Genomic DNA, 23,196 nt, shown 5'->3' with positions numbered 1-23,196 from the left:
ATCACTGGTCAAACAGAATGCTATGGTAACTTCTGCATTCTTCCTGTTCACACTATCCGACAAACTAGGAGGGACACTCTCAGGGTCACAATCATGTTACATCGATATGTGGTAGACTCAGGTGATAGTAGATGCACTTGGGATAAACAGATTTATGGAGGATCATGTGAGTCGCCTAAGGCCATACAGTTGAACCATACTGGAAACCCAAGAATATTTCCCTTCTAATTCAGGGCTATGTTCCCTTAAGTAAACTGTGTTCATCCAAAGGAAGTTTCTGGGATATTGACTCTTCTCTTAAAGATAACAGTTTAAGGAATTGCAATTTTGTTTTTAATTAAACTTGATGCAGAGAAGATGGGTGACTCAGACAGCAAGATAGTTACAAAATTAAATGGGCCTCTCAGACAAACTTCGTGTAACTGATCATGGCCACCCTTTGTCTGTGTAAGGCAACAGGGGCCAAACCGTTTTTTAGTTACGAAAGCTCAGCTTCGAATGTTAAAAATTCATTCAGCAAAGACTAGATTCACTTAGGTATGTGAGGTAAGAAATACAGCTCTCTTTGTATGTTTCAAAAGAGAAACTAAACATTATAACATTTCCATTATCTTCTATAATATTGTTCAAATGTGTTTCTCACTAGAATCACTCTTACGTTGTTCTGTATCTATTCTAGTCCTGAAGGGGGAAAAAAAGGGAGATTGAGTGAGCATTAACAGGGACACAGAAAAAAAAAAAGAGGAAGAAAAAAGCTGTGTAAATTGCAAGTCAGCCTCATTCTTAAGATATGCAGATAGTAATTCCTCTGGTATGATTTCTGCAAGGGTCTTTATCTCAAACAACTTGTTGGATAATTGAATTCCCTGTAACATGAACCAACGTCTTTCATTTAATAATTAAAGTCTTAATTCTTATCAATAAATATAGGTGCCTCCCACTCTCTCGGTTTCAGACTTTGTGTGTATTTACAATTAAGAGCATATGATTAAACAGAATTTCTCTGGTGAGGAGGTTTTGTTCCAGAATGTATGAGAAGATATGAATTTGACAAATATCTACTGATCCCCTACTATGTGTCAAACATTCACCTTGGGGCTTGAGTTTCATCAATGAGCAAAACCAAGTAAACAAGGTCCAGGCCCTTCTGAGCTTCAAGCTTTGAGCAAAGGTGTGGAAATAATCAGTGAATAGTAACATAACTTGTAGGGGGCTAAAAGTGGAAGCAAGGAATGCCTTAGGAGACATCTGCATAAGGCAGGTGAGAGACAATGGGGGCTCTGATCAGGGCTAGCTGTAGACTAGGAAAGAGTGGTAGAAATCTACCCAGGTCCCGAAAGTGGCAACAACAGGGCTTACCCACAGATAGGACAGAGATGTGCGGGCAAGAGAATAGAAGAGTATGTGAAGACAGGAGGAAGTAGGAATTCATCCATTTAAAAGGAAAAGTGTGTCGCATTATTTCACTATAGGTCCTACAACACTGAAAGGTTACCTCTCTTCTGCCCATCCCGCAGACACTCCTCCCCCATTCTTCCCAAACCCACAGCAAAATGCATTGGGTTCTCACCTGAGTCAGATGGTTACATTCCTTGGGCTGCAAAAAAAAACTAGTTCCTAGAGTCATTTTTAATTTGGAGAATCATGAAAAAGGTAAATTTATAAGACGTAATTAGTGGGTTAATTTTCTCCATTTCAATTAAGACTTCCTTTAAATTCAATTTAGATAATTAAACATTCTTACTTAGAAGATTTTAGGGGATATGGTATAAAATGTGATTTCTTTGGCTTTTACCAACTTTGAGGTACAATTATTTAAATTAGCATCAATATCTCTAATTCATAAGCAATATACCCTTCCCCCATCGCTGTGTAGGTTTGACCATCCCTTCCCCCCTTCACGGATACCCACCCAGTTCTTTCTAGTTGTTTCTGGCCGAATCCAGAATACTTGCACACACGTGCCCCTGACCACCTCACCACTTCTCCCCTGCTCTGGCTGCGTCATTGCCTCAGCTGCCACTGCTGTCACCTTCCTGGTGGTGCTGCTTGGATAGTTCCTTGGTGTTAGCTCTCCTGTGCACTCCCTGGTCAGTAACTACAATTTCATTACTTTGGTTGTTCCTATACTGAGCCACTCCGTGATTAGCGGGACAGTGATAATACCCCTCTCGCAGCCTTACAGGCCCACCTTTGCACTTGGGTTCCAGAGAAATTCCAGGACTCATTAAACCACTGGGAAGAAAAGAGCTGATCAACTTTTACTTTTATCTCCTTCTCTTACATTGCCTCAGATCTCTCCCCTGGGTCAGACACAATTTAGACACTGAACTGGCCTCTGAATTCTTGGCTTTTCCCAGACACCCTGTCCACAGAACTGTTCTTGAAGGTAGAACCTTTCCTTCCCAAGCTCATCACCTCTGGCTGCTGGCCCTGCAGTGTTTAAACCAGACATAACCCAACTCTGACTCCCTGTTTAGGCTCAGCTGGCACTCACGGGTCGGGTCTATTTTTGTCTTAAAAAAGGAACTTCGTTGTTGAAGCAGCTTCTGACTAGACTCCTAAATTCGATGTTGAGTTAGTTTCACTTTATTTTCATTTGGCTACCTTTCTGTTCCTTTTCTAAATTAAATGGAGCACCCCCACCCTTGTGTTACAGGTTGCCCTAGATTTTCACACAGACTCATGGGATAATAGAGATTTAAGCCTGTGATAACTTGAAACTGACTTGGAATTATTTCAGCCCTGGCATAGAGACTGTTTTTGTTCGAATGGGACTACTGTTTGTTTTTTGGAGGTCCATTGACACTCTCACTGGCTTTGAAATTTAGAAAATAAGAGCTGGCATTTCCTCATGGGAGAGCTGAAACTAGTTGATCCATTGTTATCGTGCTACCTTTAAGGGGATGACCTATAATTAAAACACCCAAAAAAAGTACATTCAAGAAAGATGATGGATCAGATTCAACCTTTTAAAACCAAAGGGATTCAAACTTACTACCCATAGTCAAATGTGCAACATTAAGAATTATAGAAGTATTTTGCTCTTTTGAAAACATGAACTGATGCCTGAATCTAAAAAATAGCGTAATAAGATAAATAACAAAAGCCAAAATTTGATTTTTTATTATCTTATTTAGATACATATGTATTTCCATTACATTTCCTTATGATATGATGTGAATTTCCTTCCATTTACTTATGATAAGAAGGCTTATAACCAGTTTGTTTAATGCTGTGTCTGTCTCACTGAATCTGAATTGAGTTGCATGGTCATATTCCAACCAGTTCAGAAGAAATGCCTCCTCTTTTTGTGAGCGATATAGATTTATGTATTTGACTTTGAAGTCAACAACTGTGTAGCATTTAATACCAAATCAAATGCAACATCAAATTTCCTTGTATTCATTTAACTGAATTTGCAGATTTATGGCAGATGGGCACAAATCTAGACAACTAGGGAAAGGACAATCATGGCAGATGATTATAAGAAAAATGAAGTAAATATTTGAGAATTCATTACTTGTAAGACTGAGGTCCATTCCTGGAAAGGGTCAGGAGCAATTTATTCTGCAATCAATTTGCAAGTACCTGGAGTGTAACAATGTGGCAGGTAACATGGACTGCTCAAAAAACAACTATGCCAACACAACTAATTTCCCTCTTTGATGAAGTGACTGATCCTATAGACTGGAAGACCCACTGGTCACAGCCCATTCTGACCTTTGCAGTTATCAGTGCTGCTTCACAGGGCGTGGTTATTAACAAGCTCGCCAAAAAAGGCTTGGATGGAATAAATAATCAGGGAGATATTGAACTGGTTGGAAAATTGTTTCTAAGTTTGGTCAGTAAATACTATATATAAGTCAAGTTTGTGGTTATTTAGAAGTTCCCCACAGGTTTGATTGTGGAAGTTATTTTATAAAAATAAGAAGGCTTCATGAGAGGATATAAAACATGTTTAAAGACCTGAAGCAAAGTCAACTTTGCAGAAACGTCTTTGCTAGAACCTCTATGAAGACTGAGATTCCAAAGTGAGTTTTGACAAATGAGAGTGTTGTCTAAATTAACGAGGAAGAGATTGCTCTGTGATAATGTTGAAAAATGTCAAAGAAACAAACAAAAATATACTTAACCCCACAAATGCAAAATGTGAAAATAAAGCTGCTGTTTGTATTACTATCAGCTACTTGCTCTGCCTATCATACTGTATCTCTGCCTCAAACCATACTTCCTGTTGCAGCAGAAAGATAGCAGGTGTATCTGAGATGACTTTCGCACCAACATGTATCAACAATACCATCCGATTACTCAGAAAGTAAAGTCTCATACATTCCGTGAAGGGGTGTTAGGTTTAAGCCTCAGTCACTGAAAGACCATAAACAAAAAGATTTGACATTAAAGCTGCACAAAAGCCCAAGTATCCAAGTATGGAAGGAGGGTAGTTGATCAACTCAAGAGAGAATAATGAAACACACTTTTTATATAAATATATTTTATATTCCATTAAATTGACTTTTTCATCAAGGATATCACCTAACATCTAATATATTCCATCTGTTTTTGTCATCAAATACACTTTTTGGTCATTCCTAATAAAAATACTTCTTAAGACCTCATTGGGCTGCTTTAATGAGATAAACATAATGTTCATCTATTACATGCCAAGATAGACTTTAAATGGATAATAATGATCATGGTTATTAGTAACAAGTATTTCCATTCTTGAGAAAGTGCTGATAATAACAGACACTCATGTAGAGCTTACTATCTGTCAAACACTCTTCTCCTTTATCCTAGGAGATAATGTTTGTGTACATCATTTATTAAATGTGTAAAAGATGCTTGTGTATATCATTTATTCTTCATAACATCCTATGAGGATGTACTATTGTTATTTCCATTATACACATGAGGCACCAAGAGTAACTGGCATATGCCTACAACTCAACTTTTGGTTAAACTGAGAAAATTATGATTCCCAGTACTTGTCATTGGTGCATCGTCCTAGTTATGCCATGGTATATGTCCATTCTAACTCAGAAGCTGTGCTTTGGACATCCACACACCCTCTTCTGTAGGATTGCTCTAGATAATACTCTGCCCTAGTACAGGATAATAATTTTAACCTCATCAATTTCATATTGCAAATAAATGAGAAGCTATATATGATTGTTCTAAAAATTTTTAAAGGAAACATCTTTAAAATAATCTAATTAACATCCTTTAATTTTGCATAACCTCTGTGGCAAATGTAGTCCCAGATTTATTTTTAATAAGAATTTGTTTGAAATGTTCTTCAGCTGAGTTATTGAAATGAAAGAACAAAACCGCCCAGTGAAATATTGTATTTTAAAGATGCAATTGATTATAATTGTTTCATTTCAAAAGACTTATTTAATTAGTAAAACACAGTAAGGATAAGTCACTTATGATTGATTTAAAAACTCATCCGGGAAAATGGTTTTGCTATAATATTTAAAATAGGAGTAACCACAGAGTTCTCTTTTAATGAAATAACATTTAGGTTTTTTAAGAACTTTATATAATTTAAATATATCATACACACACACACATACACACACACAAGTTTATGAAAATTTCTCTGGGAAACTATTTTTAAATGAACCTTGTTTTAATGAACAAAACTACATTGCAAAATGCATAATTATTTGAGTCAAAATTAGCTATAAAAGAATGATACACACATGTGCCATCAGTAGCATGTACAGTAGAATAAAAATATTAACATTCTTCAAATTTGAATATTTATCTTCCATAACAGCTTACTAAAGGTAGCCTACAGATGAGTAAGACATGTTAGGAGTATTCTGAACATGAAATTGCTTTTAAATTTCTTTTCTCAATTTCTTATTAAGAGAAAACCACAGGATTATATGTAGCAGAGGTAATTTTAAATAATGAGAAGATAGTGAACAGGAGAAATACATGATGCTTTTTTGTAAGAATTACTCATTGCTCTTAGAAGAATAGATTTTAGTCCTGGTCTTCGTGTACATATGGTGCTTATTCTTGATTTATTTCTTGACTTTTATTTCTAAGAAAATGTTAAGAAGATACCTACATAATATTAAAAAAACACCATGTGTTTTAACTCCTCATTTTGATTCCCACTAGGCATTTATTTGAAATGTAACTCTCTAAATGATCTTTTACACTTAAGGATCATGACCCTGGAAGTTAAAAAAAGTCATTGGCATTGTCAACATGGTCAGCCTTTGTTTATCTTTTGAGGACATTATGTCAATTTAAGCCAAATTAGAATCATTGGCCAGTGGAGTTTTTGTCACATGTCATAAAATAATGTTATTCTCCACTTTTTCCCATCCCTACTTTGGAAGTAGCTTTTGGAGGCCACTTAATTTGACATTTTTGGCACACTGAACCAGAACCTGACTTGGAAAGACACAAAAAATACATTGTCAAACGATCTGCCAAGTGACCCATGAACAGAAGCAAGATTGGGTTGCCCTTTGAAATAAACCTATTTGAATTTTATTATCTCCAGAGCACCTTGTGTCTCTAATCTTGTGAAAGGTTAGTATGCTATCCATCAGAGCAAGATTAGAGTGCTGGTCGGTGTCTGCTCTTGACGATAACTGAATGCAGCAGTTGGAGCTGGAGGAAGGAGATGCATTACCATCGGCAGTTCAAAAAGAGAGGAGGCTAGAGGGAGTGAAGGGAGTCGCATTTACAACATAAGCCACTTACTCCTAGGGCAGGTTATTTAAAAAAAATAAAAACAAGGGACTGCTATGTTGGGGAAGGTTTGCAGATGCCTTTAAGTACCCCAAAAGCAGAGCTATTTTAAGACTACCCTTTGTAGAGATTACCAGTTTCAAATATGTACATAGATACCTTCTAGAAAAACATTGCTAATTGCATTTAGGAGGTTTTTATGACACACATTGAAAAGAAATAAGAATGATATCATATCACCTTACAGCATATGGCTAATAATAATGAACACATATTACAAAACATCCAATAAAGTAAAAAAGTGGTAAGGTTGTAGACAATTTTTTTAAAATTCTTCAACTGAATATCTTCTTTTGAAAATGTTTACAAGAGATGTATATTATTCAGAAGTTGAAATATAAAAAATTTGAAGGTCATTTGTAAACTTACAATATTCCAATGAATCAAAACAAGCATATCCATATCTAGGATCTAATTTGATTTAAAATTATTGAAAATAAGATGAATACATTCAACATTACTTTGACTTTCATAAAAGATATTGGCACTCAATAGTTGATACTTGATGAAATGTTTAGTAATAATAGCTTTTGTTTATTGCATTCCAAGTGATGGATTTTGTAAAAAGTAAAGTAGACATTATGTAACATGAGATTAATGAATTCAGTATTTTTCTTTGAGAAGCATCTGGGAAATGATGAGCAAAATATATTTAATCAATGTTAAATTAGTTCATGTGTACTTAGATCTTATATACTCTAAGTCTTATTATATACTTATATCAGGATATCTGTTGCTTATTTATTCATCAAAAGCTTATAATTTCCTTGAATTAAACATTTTGGTGCCAAATGAGGCTGGTGTTCATTTCCCCTTTGAAAGACATAAGGAACAAAATTATTCCTAAAACATGATTTGGGGAGGCTGTTTGACCAACAGGTTCAAACATATAGTCAGTGGCAGAAATAGTTGAAAGCTGCCTTGACTTTGTTGTTGTTAAATGTTTATAGAAACATACTTGAATTTACACAATTTATCATCCTGTACTAATATTCATCAAATCCCCATCAAAACCTCTGTTGAGAAAACAATGACTTCAAATTCATAATCACTGAAATCTAAAGTTGCTTTTTTTCTTTAGTTTGGGCTCACATCTACAGTAATGAACAGTGGCATTTTATTGGCTACTGATTACATCAATTTGAGAAACCCTCTCTTCATCTAGAAATAAATGGAAATGATCTGTGTTTTTAAAAGCATTTGTTCGAATACCAGAAGTGTAGATGTTCTAATTATCAATGAGTAATTACCTAACCTTACTGGGGCCATTATTTTACAGCCAGCATGCTGTGTTTTGGAGACTACTTCTTATTTCTTTTTTTTTTTTATTATTAATTTAGTCCTTTTTACTGTTTGGCATGAATCCACTAGATTTAGAGTCCAAATTCTATCCCTCCTACTTTGTTGACGTACTCTGAGATTTTGACAGATTTCTCATTTTTTTGCTGCTATCTCTATACATTTTCTTTTTCTTCCTTTTTTTTTTTTGGTTTTAATTCTTGGACTTCCCTTTGTAAGTTTATTAGACAAAATAGCCATTCTATATTTTTATTATTTTTGGTCTGTATTTTTAAATAGGTATCTGTTTATCATCATCGAGCAGCACTTTTGTATTTAGACGTCTTTTTATGCTAAAATAGTATCTATTTTTTTTTCTAATATGAAAGGAACTTATAGTCATAGAAACTTTGGAAAATCAATGTACAGAGAAGAAAATATAAACAAACCATAACCTTCTACACATTGTAAATACTTCTGTGTGTGTGTATATGTGTGTGTGTGTGTGTGTGTGTGTGTGTGTGTGTGTGTGTGTAATTTTCCTCAGTGTGGTAATTATACAATTTTTATGCATTTGAGATCCTGTTGGATATATACTTTCATGTCATTTTCTACCTTAGCATTTTCTGTCATCGTGTCTTGTACTGAAGGTTGTCCTGTGAAGGGTTTCCTGTGAATCTCGTCAAGTTTATATTTCAAGACCCTCCATTTGTATAGACCCTTTCCAAGGTCCTATACCTAATTTTACATTTGTGAATTTGTGTATTTTTTAAAGAGGGTCCTCTAAATTTTATAAGCTTCACACATAACAGAATCTGTAAGGCCCTATACCTGAAGCCCGACTGCCTGGATTTGTAATCCCAGCCCCAACTATGTACCTGAGAAGTTTCTTAACTTCTCTGTGCCTCTGTTTCCTCAAATGCAAGATCTGGATGATAATAACAACTACCACACGAGGTTGTTGACAAGCTTAAATTAGTTAACCTATGAGAAGCCCTTGAAACAGTAGATAAGTCATACTTAGTCCTTAGAAAGCATTAGCTTTCAAATATTTAAAAAATAATTATTTTTTACAGTGTCAATGTCCTTTTGGTAATTTTAAATTGTTTCCTTTTTTTACTAATGTAAATATAAGAGGAATAACTGCACACAAATCTTTGACCTTATCTTTGCAATTGAAACATTGCATTTTGTTAGTATTCCTTTCTACTGAAGCAACCTGCATTTCATTTTTTATATTAAAAAATGTTTGGTGACAATTATCAAAAAAGTTAAAATTATTCTTGTAAAAAATACAGGTTTAAAATAAAAAATGAAGGTGGGGTAAAGCAGAATACACTGACACATTATTTTTTAAAACTCATACTTTGTGGTGATTTTTGTTTTTATTTAGAAATCTGTTGAGCAAGCTAAATCTTTTCATTCCAGGCCTTCTTATATTTTTTTGGTATTGTGAGATTTTGATGGATAAACCTGTAACTTAACAATGTCGTGTTAAACAAGGAAATAATACTTCCGTAAAGACGATTATGTTTTATTGTTTTCACAACTTAGTATGTTTCAAAACAGTTAATTTCTTCCTTTTGTTATCTGTGTCTTGTGCTTGAATGTGTCCGAGTTGGACTTTGGCCCATGTCCCAGAGTTCACTCTTGGTTTGGTGTAGGGGGGCTTTTTTCCACCCGCTGGTCTAATAAGTGGTGGGTGAAGAAGTCAGAGGAGCTGGACAAAGGCGTGGGTTTGCGGACCAGCGAAACATACTGTCTGAATTTGGAAGTCTACTTGCTTTTTTTCAATTGAGGAAAACAGAAGGTTTGAAATGACTTTTGGTGTATCATTCAGGTGCCTAATGGATTACACGGGCATCCCACGCTGTGGGTAATGCCATCTCTGAAATAAAAACGGAAGCAGGGTCTTGGGCAAGGCCTAAAGGGTATTGTCTGTAGGACAAAGCTAAGGACCTGTGCAGTGATGCAGTGATGACAGTGAACTCTGAAGGCATCTCAGCCTGTAATTGTCTATGAATCGCGTGGGCTAGCTGGTGTCTCTGCTGCAGCCTCAACACTGCTGTTTGCTTTGGGCAACAACTGTCAGCCAATTTCCAGCTCAGTTCATGGTTCCTAGAATTAATAGTTGATCTAAACCATCTTGTGAACATAAATGGCCTGATCAGTCTTTCTAACTTAAAAAATATCTTCAGGAGAAATAACCTACCAAGAAATAAAACATTTATCCATCTAATGTGTAAAGGGTCACTAAGTACAAAAAAAGTTTAATCTTGTGAAATGGGAATTCAAGTCAACAATTTCTATAAACTGCTCTATAACTTCAAATCTCCCTACATCAACCAATTACACAGTGCAGCTTTCCAGCTAACTTTCTTTTAACCACTGAATTATGCATTCTGAAAAATATCTCCTGCCATTTAGTTTCTTCAGCTGACTCTAATGGTATTAAATTGAAGGACTTTGTTGCAAGATATTGATTATTTTTAACAACACTCATGATTGTGAACTGATTCATTTTCATTAAAAATTTCTTCATGGAGAAGTCTAGTCAACGAGATTAGATACATTAGAAAGATATAAAACGATGATGTCCCATTGAGCTGAATAATGCATTTAAAATACATTATTAAGTCTTTGGTTTTCTTGATTTATTGATTAGGAATATTTTTTTAGAACTCTTAGGTTTCCACTTATTTCGATCTAATTTATAAGTGTTTCCAATACACAATGGGAGTAATATAATAAAAATAACCTTTAGATAAGTACAGCAAGCAATGTATTGTAGTTTTTGTCTTGTTTTGCTTTTTTGGTGAGGTATGCATTCACATAACCATCACACAGATCAAGGTAGCAAACATTCTCACTAATTATTTTTCCCCCTCACCTATTTCACCATTCCATTTCCCTCCCTTGTGGCAACCATCAGTATGTTTCCTATGTTTATGAGTCTATGTATTGTAGTATTTTTAATAGTATATATATTTATTATTGTCTGAAAATAATTCTTCTACATTTATGGTGAGCATTCCATTCTGTAGTACTGCCTTATAAGATATTAAAAGATAGTTTAAATTTCTTTTTTTTTTTTTTAGTTATTATGAAGTAAAAGTCAAAAAAGAAAATTCATGTGTGTGTGTGTGTGTGTGTGTGTGTGTGTGTGTGTGTGTGTGTGTGTGTGTATTTTTTTATTTTTTTATTTTTTACCCTAACAACCAGTATCAGAGTAAGGTGTTATTTTTTTTCTTTTCTTTTTTCATTCTTATACTATTTTATATGCCAGGTTTACTATGGGATTTTCTCCTTATTGAAAATCTCCACAGACTCATTAGACCACAACCTTAGAAAGATTTAGGGGCATCTACTTTAAAATCACTGAAGTCACCTAAATCCTCTAAATCTTTTAAGTGATTGAAGAATTTACCTCAAAAGGGAATGTAGAGATCAATGAGCTACAGAGTAGGCAGAGAAATTTTAACACATAAGATAAAAATAATGGGGGAAAGAAACCTTTATTCTACTACTTACAGGTATCAGACTAATCAGCTGTCTTCCTACCTAGAGTAATTTAAAGGCATAATATATTTTGTTGAGTTAATTTATCTTAAAACATTTCACTTAGGATTTTGACCCTTTATGGGAGAGGTTGGCAAAATTTTTTTGGTAAAGGGCTGGATATTAAAATTTGTGACATTTTGAACTACATGAATTCTCTGTCATATATTCTTCGTTGTCATCATTGTTTGGTTTTATTCAAACATTTGAATGTATAGGTAGGTGAATGTACTCTTACCTGTATGTATGTTTGTTGATAATATATACATGTGATTATAAAATAATATATACATTGTATGTATACATAGATCATGAAATGAGGCCCATTTTTAGTAAAATATTTTTAGTAAACGTTTGTATGTCAGTTTCTGTTCTGTACAGTAGCTATAATCCCAGACTCTGTGAGGGATTCTCTTCTAGTGGAAGCTACCCTTTAAGGAAGATACACTGACCATAGGGATTCAAGTATGCTCTCCAGCTGCAGGTGTCCATATCTACTAATTAGTATTAGTGGAAAAACTAATCACAGATACAGATCATTTTAATAAATAATTTAGATTTAACTTAAAGAATGCATTTTGCAGTTCATATTTAAATATGATTTTACCCAGTGTCTTAGAAGTTTATTATGCTTTCCATTAATTATTTAAATCACAGTGTGAAATTGTAACTTAGGGTGAACTACAAAGCCACTTTGCTATCCTGTTACTTATTAAAATTCATCCTTGTCTATAATGGCTTAGAGTTCTTGGTTGCATGCTAGTTCAGTGATCTTGGGCAACCTACTTTAACAGTTCTGAGCCTCAGTTTCCTCATCTGCAAACTAGATAGACTAATATCTGATTTGCATTCTATGTATGTAAAGTGCATACAATGTATGTAAAGCATGCCATGTATGTATGGTGCTTGACATTGTGTGCAATGCCAAATAAACATCAGACAAATTCTTAGGTCTTATCTTTAGTTATGTTTGAAATTACCATCATCATAATTTCAAGTACATTTGTCATCGTCATTTAAGGTTTGGTGTCTTGACTTTCCTCCCAAAATGTGAAGAGGCAAACGGAAATAATGAGGGTATTCTGCTGGCACATTGATTGCATTTTAAATCAGCTTGTGTTGAGGTGAGGAGCACTTACACAAGTGACAGAAGTTTGGTTATAATAATCCCTCAAATAGGAAAGATGCAGATTACTATTATTAGATCACTTTGAAATGATATAGGCTGCTATTAATTTCTGGGATGAACTAAGTAATTCATAATGCTTATTATACTACCACAACTTAATCTTTAAAAACATACACACACACACACACACACACACACACACACACAGCAATAAAAAGTATGATCTAAGAGATAAAGAAGTAGCTACAAAAGAGTTTTTGCTTACAGCAACATTGTCACACAACAATTAGAGACTCTGACTTTTTACCTTTTGTGAGTAAATTGTTATTTTGAAAATAGTTGTATATAATTTCAACCACATAATTTTTAGAAGTGCGTACTGAGTGTCTGATTCGTGCATAAAAATGCAGCTGATGTTTAAGAAGAATGACTAAGACAATATGACAGGATATCTATTCAAAATAATTCTTCTCTTTCTCTCATACCATTGTTTAACCTGCATTATGAAGAAATAAAGAATGCCATCATCTTGTTTATTAAAAACCACAAAAACAAAATGAAGTTCCAAATCCAGTTTATTCAGTACAACAGATTAGCTCTTCAGTGGAAGAAGGTTTCATTGCAATTTGGGAGACTCAAACGTGCCTTGGGAGTTAACTCACATGTAGCACGCAGGCATTCTTAAATGAAGTATAAGAGTGAACGTGAACGCAGTCAGCCTGGTGAGATCATGAGCTATGAGGTCAAGGCCCAGTGGGGCCGGCAGTAGGGACTTAGCAATAAGACCAAGCAGAACATGACTCAGGATAGGCAGAGATGTCTGGAGTACAGGAGAGGGTCTGGTGGAGCAGTCTTGATAACCAACATATTTTTGAACAGAGAGATATTTATGTATAGATGCACATGAACCCCTAGCATTGGAGGGCCATGAATGTTTATATATGTATAAATGTATAAGAGTTTGGAGGACGCAGGAGGGCACATCAGTCATATCCTGCTCTGACATGTGGTGGCAGCATCTCTTTCCCTCTAATGGGAACTCACAAGGTTATCACTGTCTAAGAGGAGCCCAGAGCAGAATGTATTTCACTGGATGCTCGTGTCCCTCCATTTATGTATTCATTTGTTATTCACCACTTTTTAAGGCCCCACCATAGGAAAGACACCATATATGTAAATGGTAGCTTTGGCCACCAGCAATTTGACCTGTGACTATAATGTGTATTTCAGCTCTGTTCATTAAAACATAGCTCCTGAATTTATCTTTTAAATAAATTGTGGAGCTGATGAAGTCTGAAATTTGCTGAATGTTCCTTGGAATGTTTGGATATCCTATTTGTGAGCCCTTGAAATTTATCAGTAGAACAGTGGCTCTCAGTGGGTGGAATGAGACACATTTTTGGTTTCATTACTGAGGGAAGAATGTGCTTTGGTATCCAGTACGTAGAGGCCAGGGTTGCACATGACAGTGACCCACTGACCCCAGTGGCAGGCTGTCTAGCTCAAAATGTCAACGGGGCTAAGGCTGAGACCTCTAATATAGAGCTCTGGCACCCAACTGTCCATTCCACATAAGCCACAACTTGTCAAGGGTGGCACTTCAGATGGCAGGGACTCCCTGAACAACACCAGTCTTCACCTCTTTTACAGGGTCACACCACTTGGGCAGTGGGAAGAGACAGACCACTTAGGGACCATTTGTTCTTGCCCTCAAAGTCTACCATGGAAGACAGCAAATGACACTGGCCCCTCTGCATAATGCTCCTCATGAACTCATCATTTTCCTGGTGCTCATTATCAAGTTATTATATAAACAAGGAGACTTTTGAAAGGAGAAACCATTTCCAAAGATATAACTGAAAGTTTATAGATACCTGAGAATAAGGAAGAACCCTCCTATTCACTTAACCTTGAGAAAGGGCATGGTGCGCCAGAGTGGTAGCTGTATCAAGTTTGTGAATCATAACCCTTGCAGCTTTACGACCATTTTACCCTCCGTGTCAGCACCTCCAGGTCTATCCTTAGCCAAAGCTTGGGTTCTGGACTGAGTGAGCTGATGTAGCATGCTGTTGTGGAGGGGAGGGCAGAAAGAAAGAGCTTAGGAGAGAAATGCACTCCACACCCAGAGGTACGTTTAGGGACGCAAATGTAGGATGCCTCTTCCTTGCCCGGAGAGATGCTTTCTGTAATCATGGGTAAAAGAATCTCCTCTAACGAGGGACCAGACCTCTCACTCATGGGGTTCTGTGATCACATGGATTTATATCACCATCTGAAGCACCCATTTTAAACAAGCTTTCAATGGGAACTGTTTTGAACAGCAAGAGGATAGAAGAGGAAAATGCTACAGCTTCGAGCTCAGTGCTATATAATGCTAATCCAATCTCCATGCCCAACCTGCCTATAGTGGTATTAATGAGACAACATTCCAGCTTGATTGGGTGACACATTTCCTGTTTCATGTGGACAACACATTCCTAGAGAGCCTCAGGTCTGCTTCTCCCCTCTTGCAGGGCACCCCCTTTGGTGGTATGTGCACCTTACATTTTGATCCATTCCTGTGCAGGCTTCAGTTGAAGCCTTTCTCAGATATCCTCAGGGCACTTTTTGGCTCCTAGGAATTGATTTTTGCCTCTTAAGAGGGCCTCTCCAAGCCATCAGGCAACACTCACAGACTTCCTTTCTGCTTTTGGAACAGTGGTGGTTTTATCTACAAGCTTGTTCTCCCACTTGAGGCAATCTGCCCCGCAGCAAACAGATGTTTGCATCCAGACCTCCCCTCTAGATGAATAAAATCTTTCCAGAGGCTAATGCTGGCTAGAAAGCATGCTTTTGTGCATCTATGAAGCATAACTGAGCCCTAAGCAACCATCTTTGATGTATATTTTGTGAATGGGAAAGACAAAAAAAAGCATAACTGAGCCCTAAGCAACCACCTTTGATGTATATTTTGTGAATGGGGAAGAGAAAATAAATTTTTTTCTGCCAAAATATTTCTCACAGATGAAAAGTTTTATCGACTGAAGGCTCTATCCAATGTAAAGTTTGCCCTTTCTGATTAAACAAAGGGTTAGATTGAGATGGGTTTTCGTATATTGTTATTCAATTTTTTTCTCTCTGCTTCTTGGGCATAATACACCCTTAGCAGAGTGGGTATGATAACTGCCTTCCAAATCTCCATCTTGCTTGGTTCTCTGGGAAACAATTTTCACCCAGGCATAAGATGATTCATTCAATGAGTCAACCTTCAAAAGGTGGAAGCTTACGTTTCCGTTTTGGAGGACATGAGCTTTGCCTCAATACCTAAGATCCCCATCTTGCATAAGATCTAAGATCAATGTACCCTAAGGCAGCAACATTTGTCATAGTTGCCTGATACATTAGCATCTTTCAGTACCAAATACTAACTTTGACTCTGAGATCACTAAACTATATGATTATATATTTTGAACAAGAAATGATAATTTGACTTTTGAGAACCAGTGAAGCTAATAGCAAACTTTTGAGAAAATGACATACCCTTAAATACAACCGAAGCTTGAAATCTAATGAAATGTTTCTTAAGCTGTATTTATTGAAATATGATAACTCGGTTTCTCGATTCAATTATGAATACTAATTTAGGCATAAGGAAACAAACCACAAGACCCAGTGAGTGAACAGGCTGGGTTTAACCATTCATCTTCCAAGTGGGCATAAATCCACTATTCCATGTTCCCAGAGGAAAAGACTAGTAGATGTTACCTTCAGTTAAAGAAAAACAAAATAAAATTTTCATCCCTACAGATAAGCATTTATACCTTACATCTTTGGAGAGCAATGAGACCCTGAAGATTCCCCACCCCTGCTTTTCATTTAAGCTCTTTGCAAATCCAGACCACACTACTGGTTACTAACTATTCATTGCTACAGGCAGTACTGTGTATTCAATAAATTAAGCTTGGATTCTTGAGTCCAGCAAAATAATTGACCTCAAAAAGAAGATAAATGAATAGGCTGTCCTGAGCTCATGATTAGAATCCACTTTCCATTCTCCTTATATTTGTATTTTTCAATTCAGTGATTTGTTTTCCCATTCTTTTCTAGTGTCTTTCACAATGTATAACATCTTTCACCCTGATCCTTTATCAGCAAGGCGAGGCTATTTTCATTATTGGTTTCAAGATTGAAAGGTTTTAATATGGTATTTTTAACTTTGGTGTTAATATTAATAATTAAATATGGTTTCCACTTTAGAACAAACTAGGTGACTAGTATTTCTGTAAAAGTTCTGAGATGTTCCTAATTTCATAAAATCATAAATATAATCACCATATAGCATACATAAATATTTTGATCAATTGTTCCTTTGACAATTTTGAAAATTTTACCCTGCTTCAAAAGATTGTCCTTACTGAATCCTTGAAGATTATGGAGGTGTAATAATATTTAACCTGATTTTACATTTGGAAAAAGTTAAAATAGGAAATGCTTGGTGCCCTGGATGAGATCACAGAGAATTTATAAGCCATGACTTTTAGGTAATCCCTCAGTTTTTGCTGCCACTGTAGCAACAGACTTTCTATACTTATGAAAATTTATCCTTTCATTGCAAGGATGTAAACATGTGAACAGAGTCCTTTTTAAGCATTGGTGCTCTGTTTTTATCTGAAAACAAATATAACATGATCATTATTATTACAGATATCATTTAATTATCAAAACAGTGGTTCGATGCTATATTATTCAGAATTGAAGTAACTAAATCAAGTTCTTCAGGCAATTTCAGGTAAAACAGAAATGAGATGTAACTTCCATGGAATCCATGGAAAGATGCGTAGGCTTTTCCCTTTTGTGTCTCAAAAATGGCTCCAGGAAAACGAAAAGATTTTCTGTTTTATCTTTTAAATTTACTTCCTTTATTCCTACTTGGATTCCTTGAGGTGTCCAGGACTTGGCTTGCCGCTGCATTACCTGAGAGGGGACATAACCTCAAGGAATAAAAAGGAACTATGAGGGGTAAATGCAGAATCACTCTGCTTTTGGGAACTTGGATTTATACACAAAGAAGCAGTATCTTGCCTTTGGCTTTTCTCTCCCCCAAATCACATTCTTCAAATAGAACAAAACTTGAGTGCGCCTACCTAGGCGGCCCCTTTGTGTGAAAAGATATGTGTCCTACGCACCTATATGAAATCTCTCTTGAGGGATCCTAATATGAGGGCAAATGAGGCTAACAGTACTCATTGATGTTCATTTCCTAGTTTTTGTACCCAAAAGTGATCCCAGTAACACTCCAAGACTCTTACATGATAGAAGAATTCATTTCTTGGTAAACCCTTTTTCATTTAGAACCTCTTAGAAAGCCCAGTTGACTATGTTTTATTCAAGTTCTATATAGTGATAGTTTATATTTATGATAATATAGGCACTTTGTAACTTTAAAATTCATTATGGAAAACTAAATTATGTTCCTTATAGCTTTGGTATTAAGTGAATTTAATTGCATTATGAATCTCTGAATGCTGATAATTGATTGCTATTAATAGCAACTGCAAATAGTCCAAAATATTACATTCATTTGAATACCCCGTTTATAAACTATTCCAAATAAAAGCAACTTAATTGAATTTAGTTGTTAGAACAGATTTGTAAATAGGCTGGAGGAAAAGTTTTTATCAGAACACATTTGTTATGTTAATACTTTGCAATGCATTTTGATTTGAGGTTTTATCGAACTGTAGGTTTCTTCTAAAATTGAACAATGCATGAAAAAATTGAGCTGCTCCAAGGGAGTAATAATGAGTAAACTGCTAATGTTAATGATTGTTTTTTCAAGTGAAAATCAAGTAGTCTTCTATGTTCTTTGACTCATAAAAGATCACAGATGTAGGGCAAAGCTCATTTAAAATATTATCATGGCTTCAGTCCTACTTTAATCACAGTATATATTTTTGTATACAAATGACCATTAGAAGCAGTTATTTTAAGGTAAATAGATGCCTTGGGCTTTCTAAGTCTGACTCATTCACTACTGCTTTCTTGTTTTATTTGCAGAATTTTTCCGAGAGCTCCTGGAGAATGCAGAGAAGTCTCTAAATGATATGTTTGTACGGACCTATGGAATGCTGTACATGCAGAATTCAGAAGTGTTCCAGGACCTCTTCACAGAGCTGAAGAGATACTACACAGGGGGAAATGTGAACCTAGAGGACATGCTCAACGACTTCTGGGCTCGGCTCCTGGAACGGATGTTTCAGCTGATAAACCCGCAGTATCACTTCAACGAGGACTACCTGGAATGCGTGAGCAAATACACAGACCAGCTGAAGCCATTTGGAGATGTGCCCCGGAAACTGAAAATCCAGGTCACGCGCGCCTTCATCGCTGCCCGGACATTTGTGCAGGGACTGACCGTGGGCAGGGAAGTTGCAAACCGGGTTTCCAAGGTAACTGAACATCTACTTTCTTTCTAATTGGTCTTGTTCATTTACTCTGTGTTTAAAACAAACGTTTAGAAAAGAAATTCAAGGTTGAAATTCTCACGGTGGTCTTTGCCCTTAAAGAAATCAGCTGCTCGTCAAAGCTTCATTCTTCTGTCATTCTTGCTTTGTGTGAGAGAAGAGAGGATGGCAAATCGTTCCGCGTGGTTTGGAACAGAATGTCAGTACTTATCAGCAGGGTAGCACAGAAGCTTTTATCAGGAATGGTGCAAAACCAGGTGTCTTGTAACCATGACTACTTGGCATTTCTGATCAGAGTCTTAAGGATGATAAACACTCATGAAACAGTCCACCCGAAGCTTATAATCCTCTAGGAAGTCACAGGGGGACAGTCTTCGTGAGGCCCGCAAGTGGAGACAAGTTGTGGTTCAGAGCACCAGCTAGCTCCTGGCATTTCCTCTTCTTTACCACTTTGCCAAAGTAGCTCGATTCCTTAATAGTGAAGGAAGAACGCTTGCTGACACCTGTAGAGCTGGATTAAGGAGGGCTAATGGATAAAAAGTATAGATTCTGGCGGAGAATTCCTTTTGCTATCCATTAGCTTTGTAATTCAGTGTTGTGTATTGCCCTGGGCTTATGAGAAAGAGAAATCACTAATACACGTGTGTGTCTTTCCTTGAGGATGTATCTAAACCTTTAATGCAAAGGGTCTTTCTCCATTACTGTCTTTGAACAGTGACTCTTTGATGTGTAGAAGGTATCTGCATTTGTTTAAATTCTTCCTTGACATGAAACTGTCCATTGATGAGGTCAGTCCAACAAATAAACTGAAAGATTATTTAAAGAGGTAAAGTAAAAACAATACATAACAGGACTGTTGTATGCCAACCAAAGAAGGTTGTATTTGTACAAAGATTATTGCCAAATACTAGTTTCTTAGTGCTGGTCTGTGCCAAAAATTCTTTTTTCATAATTATTGGTACTATCTTGCCATTTTTTTCTACTTTGATCTCAATATATACATCTTGGCATAAAGATCACTTAAGTCCTTAAAAATGTTTCTCTATGGCACTATTTTTAAAATACATAGCAATCCATTTTTAGATTACCAATTCCTAAAAAGTTTATTTGAGCATAAGGAAATATTATTTGAAAGAAGGCTCTGGAAAGGAAAACTGTAAGGAATTTATTAATAGGTAGGACAAACAGCTCTGTGTTAAAAATGATGATTTTTATCATTGACAATCAAGTGTTTTCTACATATTAAAGGAACTACAGCCCCAAAGTAGACTAATAAGGACAGCCCGGTGGAATAGCATTAGGAAATATCATCTGAGAAAGTCTGTAAAATATAGATAAGTACAAAAGGTAAATATGTATTATCTATATTCATGAGCAGATAGGTTTTACTGTCAAAAATAAGGACCTTCAATTACAGAGTCTTCAAACTGAAGCCTTTACTTTTGTTGAGTACTAAAGCATACAGCCAGGTTTTAAGAAACATGAGGTAAGAAATGTGAAGCGTGGAGTGAGACATGCAACATTGAGGATTGTTTATCTTGATTCTTCTTGAGAGTAAGATTTCAAGGTGTATATTTTGGTCTGGGGAGGTTCCAGTGAGATGAGAATATTTTCTAGCAAAGTATCTAAAACACCTGCTGTTGATTCCTGTTTCTTAAAGAATGGCACTAACAACTGCCTCGAGAGGGCACCTCCCCTCCCTCATTCGCTGACTCTCAGGCTGAGGTCTTTGTCTTTCAAAATCTAATGCGCTACTCTTCATGGTAAAGGCTGACTTTATAGATCAACTGCCAGCAAAGTGAAATCCTTAATGATTTTCCCAGACATGGTGGGAAATGTACTCAGTACAACCAAGATCTTGCTTCCCCTGATCCTTCCTGACAAACACTTATTTGAAGAGCAGTTGCTCTGGGTTCACCATGTAGTTTGAGGTCACATAACCATGAAATGTTAACCATTCTAGCATGTATTGGCTTGTCTGACCTGAGTTTCATTAGCTCTAATTTATTCAAAACATAAATCCCATGATGAACATCTAAGTACCACCTTCTGATTAGTGATAGATAGATAGATAGATAGATAGATAGATAGATAGATAGATAGATAGATATGTGGATATATAGCCTCAGTTTCAAAGAAGGTGAACAAGTCCTTTTCTCACAGATATCTCTCATATAATTTATGACTCAGGGATATAAGTTTTCTACCAATGAACTTTCTCACCTAATGATTAGATGGTCTGTAATTGACTAAACCAGAAATAGATCTACCAGGACTATTTGGGTGCTAGTGATTTTCAGAACCCAAACTATTTTTTGTAATAAGAATAAAATATGTCAAGGACCAAATATATTAAGAAGAGAAGCAAGAATGATGTTTGAGGCTTAAGCCTTTCACAACTTTGAAGTCTCCTTGTGATCTATTGATTGAATGATTTAAAGTTGGTGAAACGATTGCAGAAGAGTTTAAGGAATTCAAGGCAAAAATCCCAAATGGAAATCAATCACTAGCTAATCTCCTACCTCTTGGTTTGGGGAATTATTTTTTTCCCTTCAGTTTCTCTCTTCTCTTTCAGTGGCTTCTTAAATCTTGGAAGGCATCATTAATAGCTTCTAATTAATTGTTTTGACTGGAAAATTTATCTCATTGGCAAAACATAGCAATTTGACACAAATGTTTTGACACAACTTTTTAGGGAATTTCCTTACTAGAAAAATGGAGAACTAATTTATAGGCATCAACATAATTATCTTTAAAAACTTGTTCCTGCCATCTTTGAACATTATCTTTTGTAGGTGCTAAAGGGAACACATTAATTTTTAAAAACTATAACTATAGAAATCTTATTCTTAGAAGTATAATATGTTTCTGGGGTGAATATCTATGATGAGTTAGCCAGGATTCATGTTCTATATGAATTACTATTCTTGAGAGTGTCAGGTATTGAGAAGATATGGACAATCAGTAAATTTTCATACTTTACCTGTGGAAATGTAAGTTTATGTGTTTACTTTGGGCAACAATTTGGAAATGTTGTTACTGTACTGTTAAAGAAGTGTATATCCTAAAACTGTCATTCCACTTCTGGAGAAACTGTGTACAGGTATATATGTAGAATGTTCATGGTAGTACTGTTTGCAATAACATAAAAAGTAGAAATATCACAGATGTTCCATATGCATATATGGTGATTTCATCACACTACATAATCCCATGGAGCACTGAGAATAAGTGAGTAGACATCCTTGTGGGTGAATCACAGAAATGTCACTTTGAGAGAAGAAATACCAAATCCCCTGTGAATACATACTATCCAGATAAAGTTCAAAAAAAGAAAAATTAAGCAATATATTACTTAAGAATAAAAATATATGTGATAAAACTATGGAGAAAAATTTTAAAATTATGAACACAGTTTAAAATTATGAACACAGAGTCATCACTCTGGATTAGATCTGGAGATATTATAAAGGAGGAATATACAGAGGTTTCCAAAGTTTTGATAATATTCTATTTCTTTAGCTGTGTGTATGTGTGTGTGTAAGATTTTTTTTATGAAAGAGGTTAAAGTGGGATATTTTGCCATTGTTCATCCATGAATATTTTCATCTATGCAGATATGATCAAGTGCCTGAGCTACCCTCAGTTGTTGATTAGACTTTTCTGTTTCTGAATTTGTTAACCACTCACTTGCCATGCTCCATATTGTACTGAGATCAGGTAGGCCTAGGAGGTAAAGCTCTAAAATGAAGATAAAAGCAAATTTTTATAATATAGTAAACTTGAGAGAAAGGATGAGACTATTTTTAGCATTGTCCCTTTATTCAAATGCCACCCCCAGACCCCTTGTAAATACCAGTTCATGAGTGGAAACATGGATGCCAGGAGTCCCTTTGAAGGCTTATCAGGCACTGTGAAGCACAGAGAAAGAGGGCTACGTAAAAAGATATTAACAGATTGCTTACACCTGGCTTCAATTACTCATCATGAAGGCCATGTGGAAAGGAC

General features: G+C 35.8%; 1 protein-coding gene across 2 annotated transcripts in view; it reads left to right on the top strand.

Annotated features, from left to right (window-relative positions):
- GPC6 (glypican 6) overlaps nucleotides 1–23,196 on the top strand; it is a 1,055,520-nt gene that overhangs the window by 523,182 nt on the left and 509,142 nt on the right. For both annotated transcript variants that reach the window (XM_037024937.2, XM_037024936.2), the window contains exon 3: nucleotides 18,782–19,173. In XM_037024937.2, coding sequence (XP_036880832.2) covers nucleotides 18,782–19,173 — 392 coding nt within the window. The remainder of the gene's footprint in view (nucleotides 1–18,781; nucleotides 19,174–23,196) is intronic.

This window comes from Manis javanica, chromosome 9 (assembly GCF_040802235.1).
Source record: "Manis javanica isolate MJ-LG chromosome 9, MJ_LKY, whole genome shotgun sequence".
NCBI lineage: Eukaryota > Metazoa > Chordata > Mammalia > Pholidota > Manidae > Manis > Manis javanica.
This window is presented reverse-complemented; position numbering and strand designations above follow the sequence as displayed.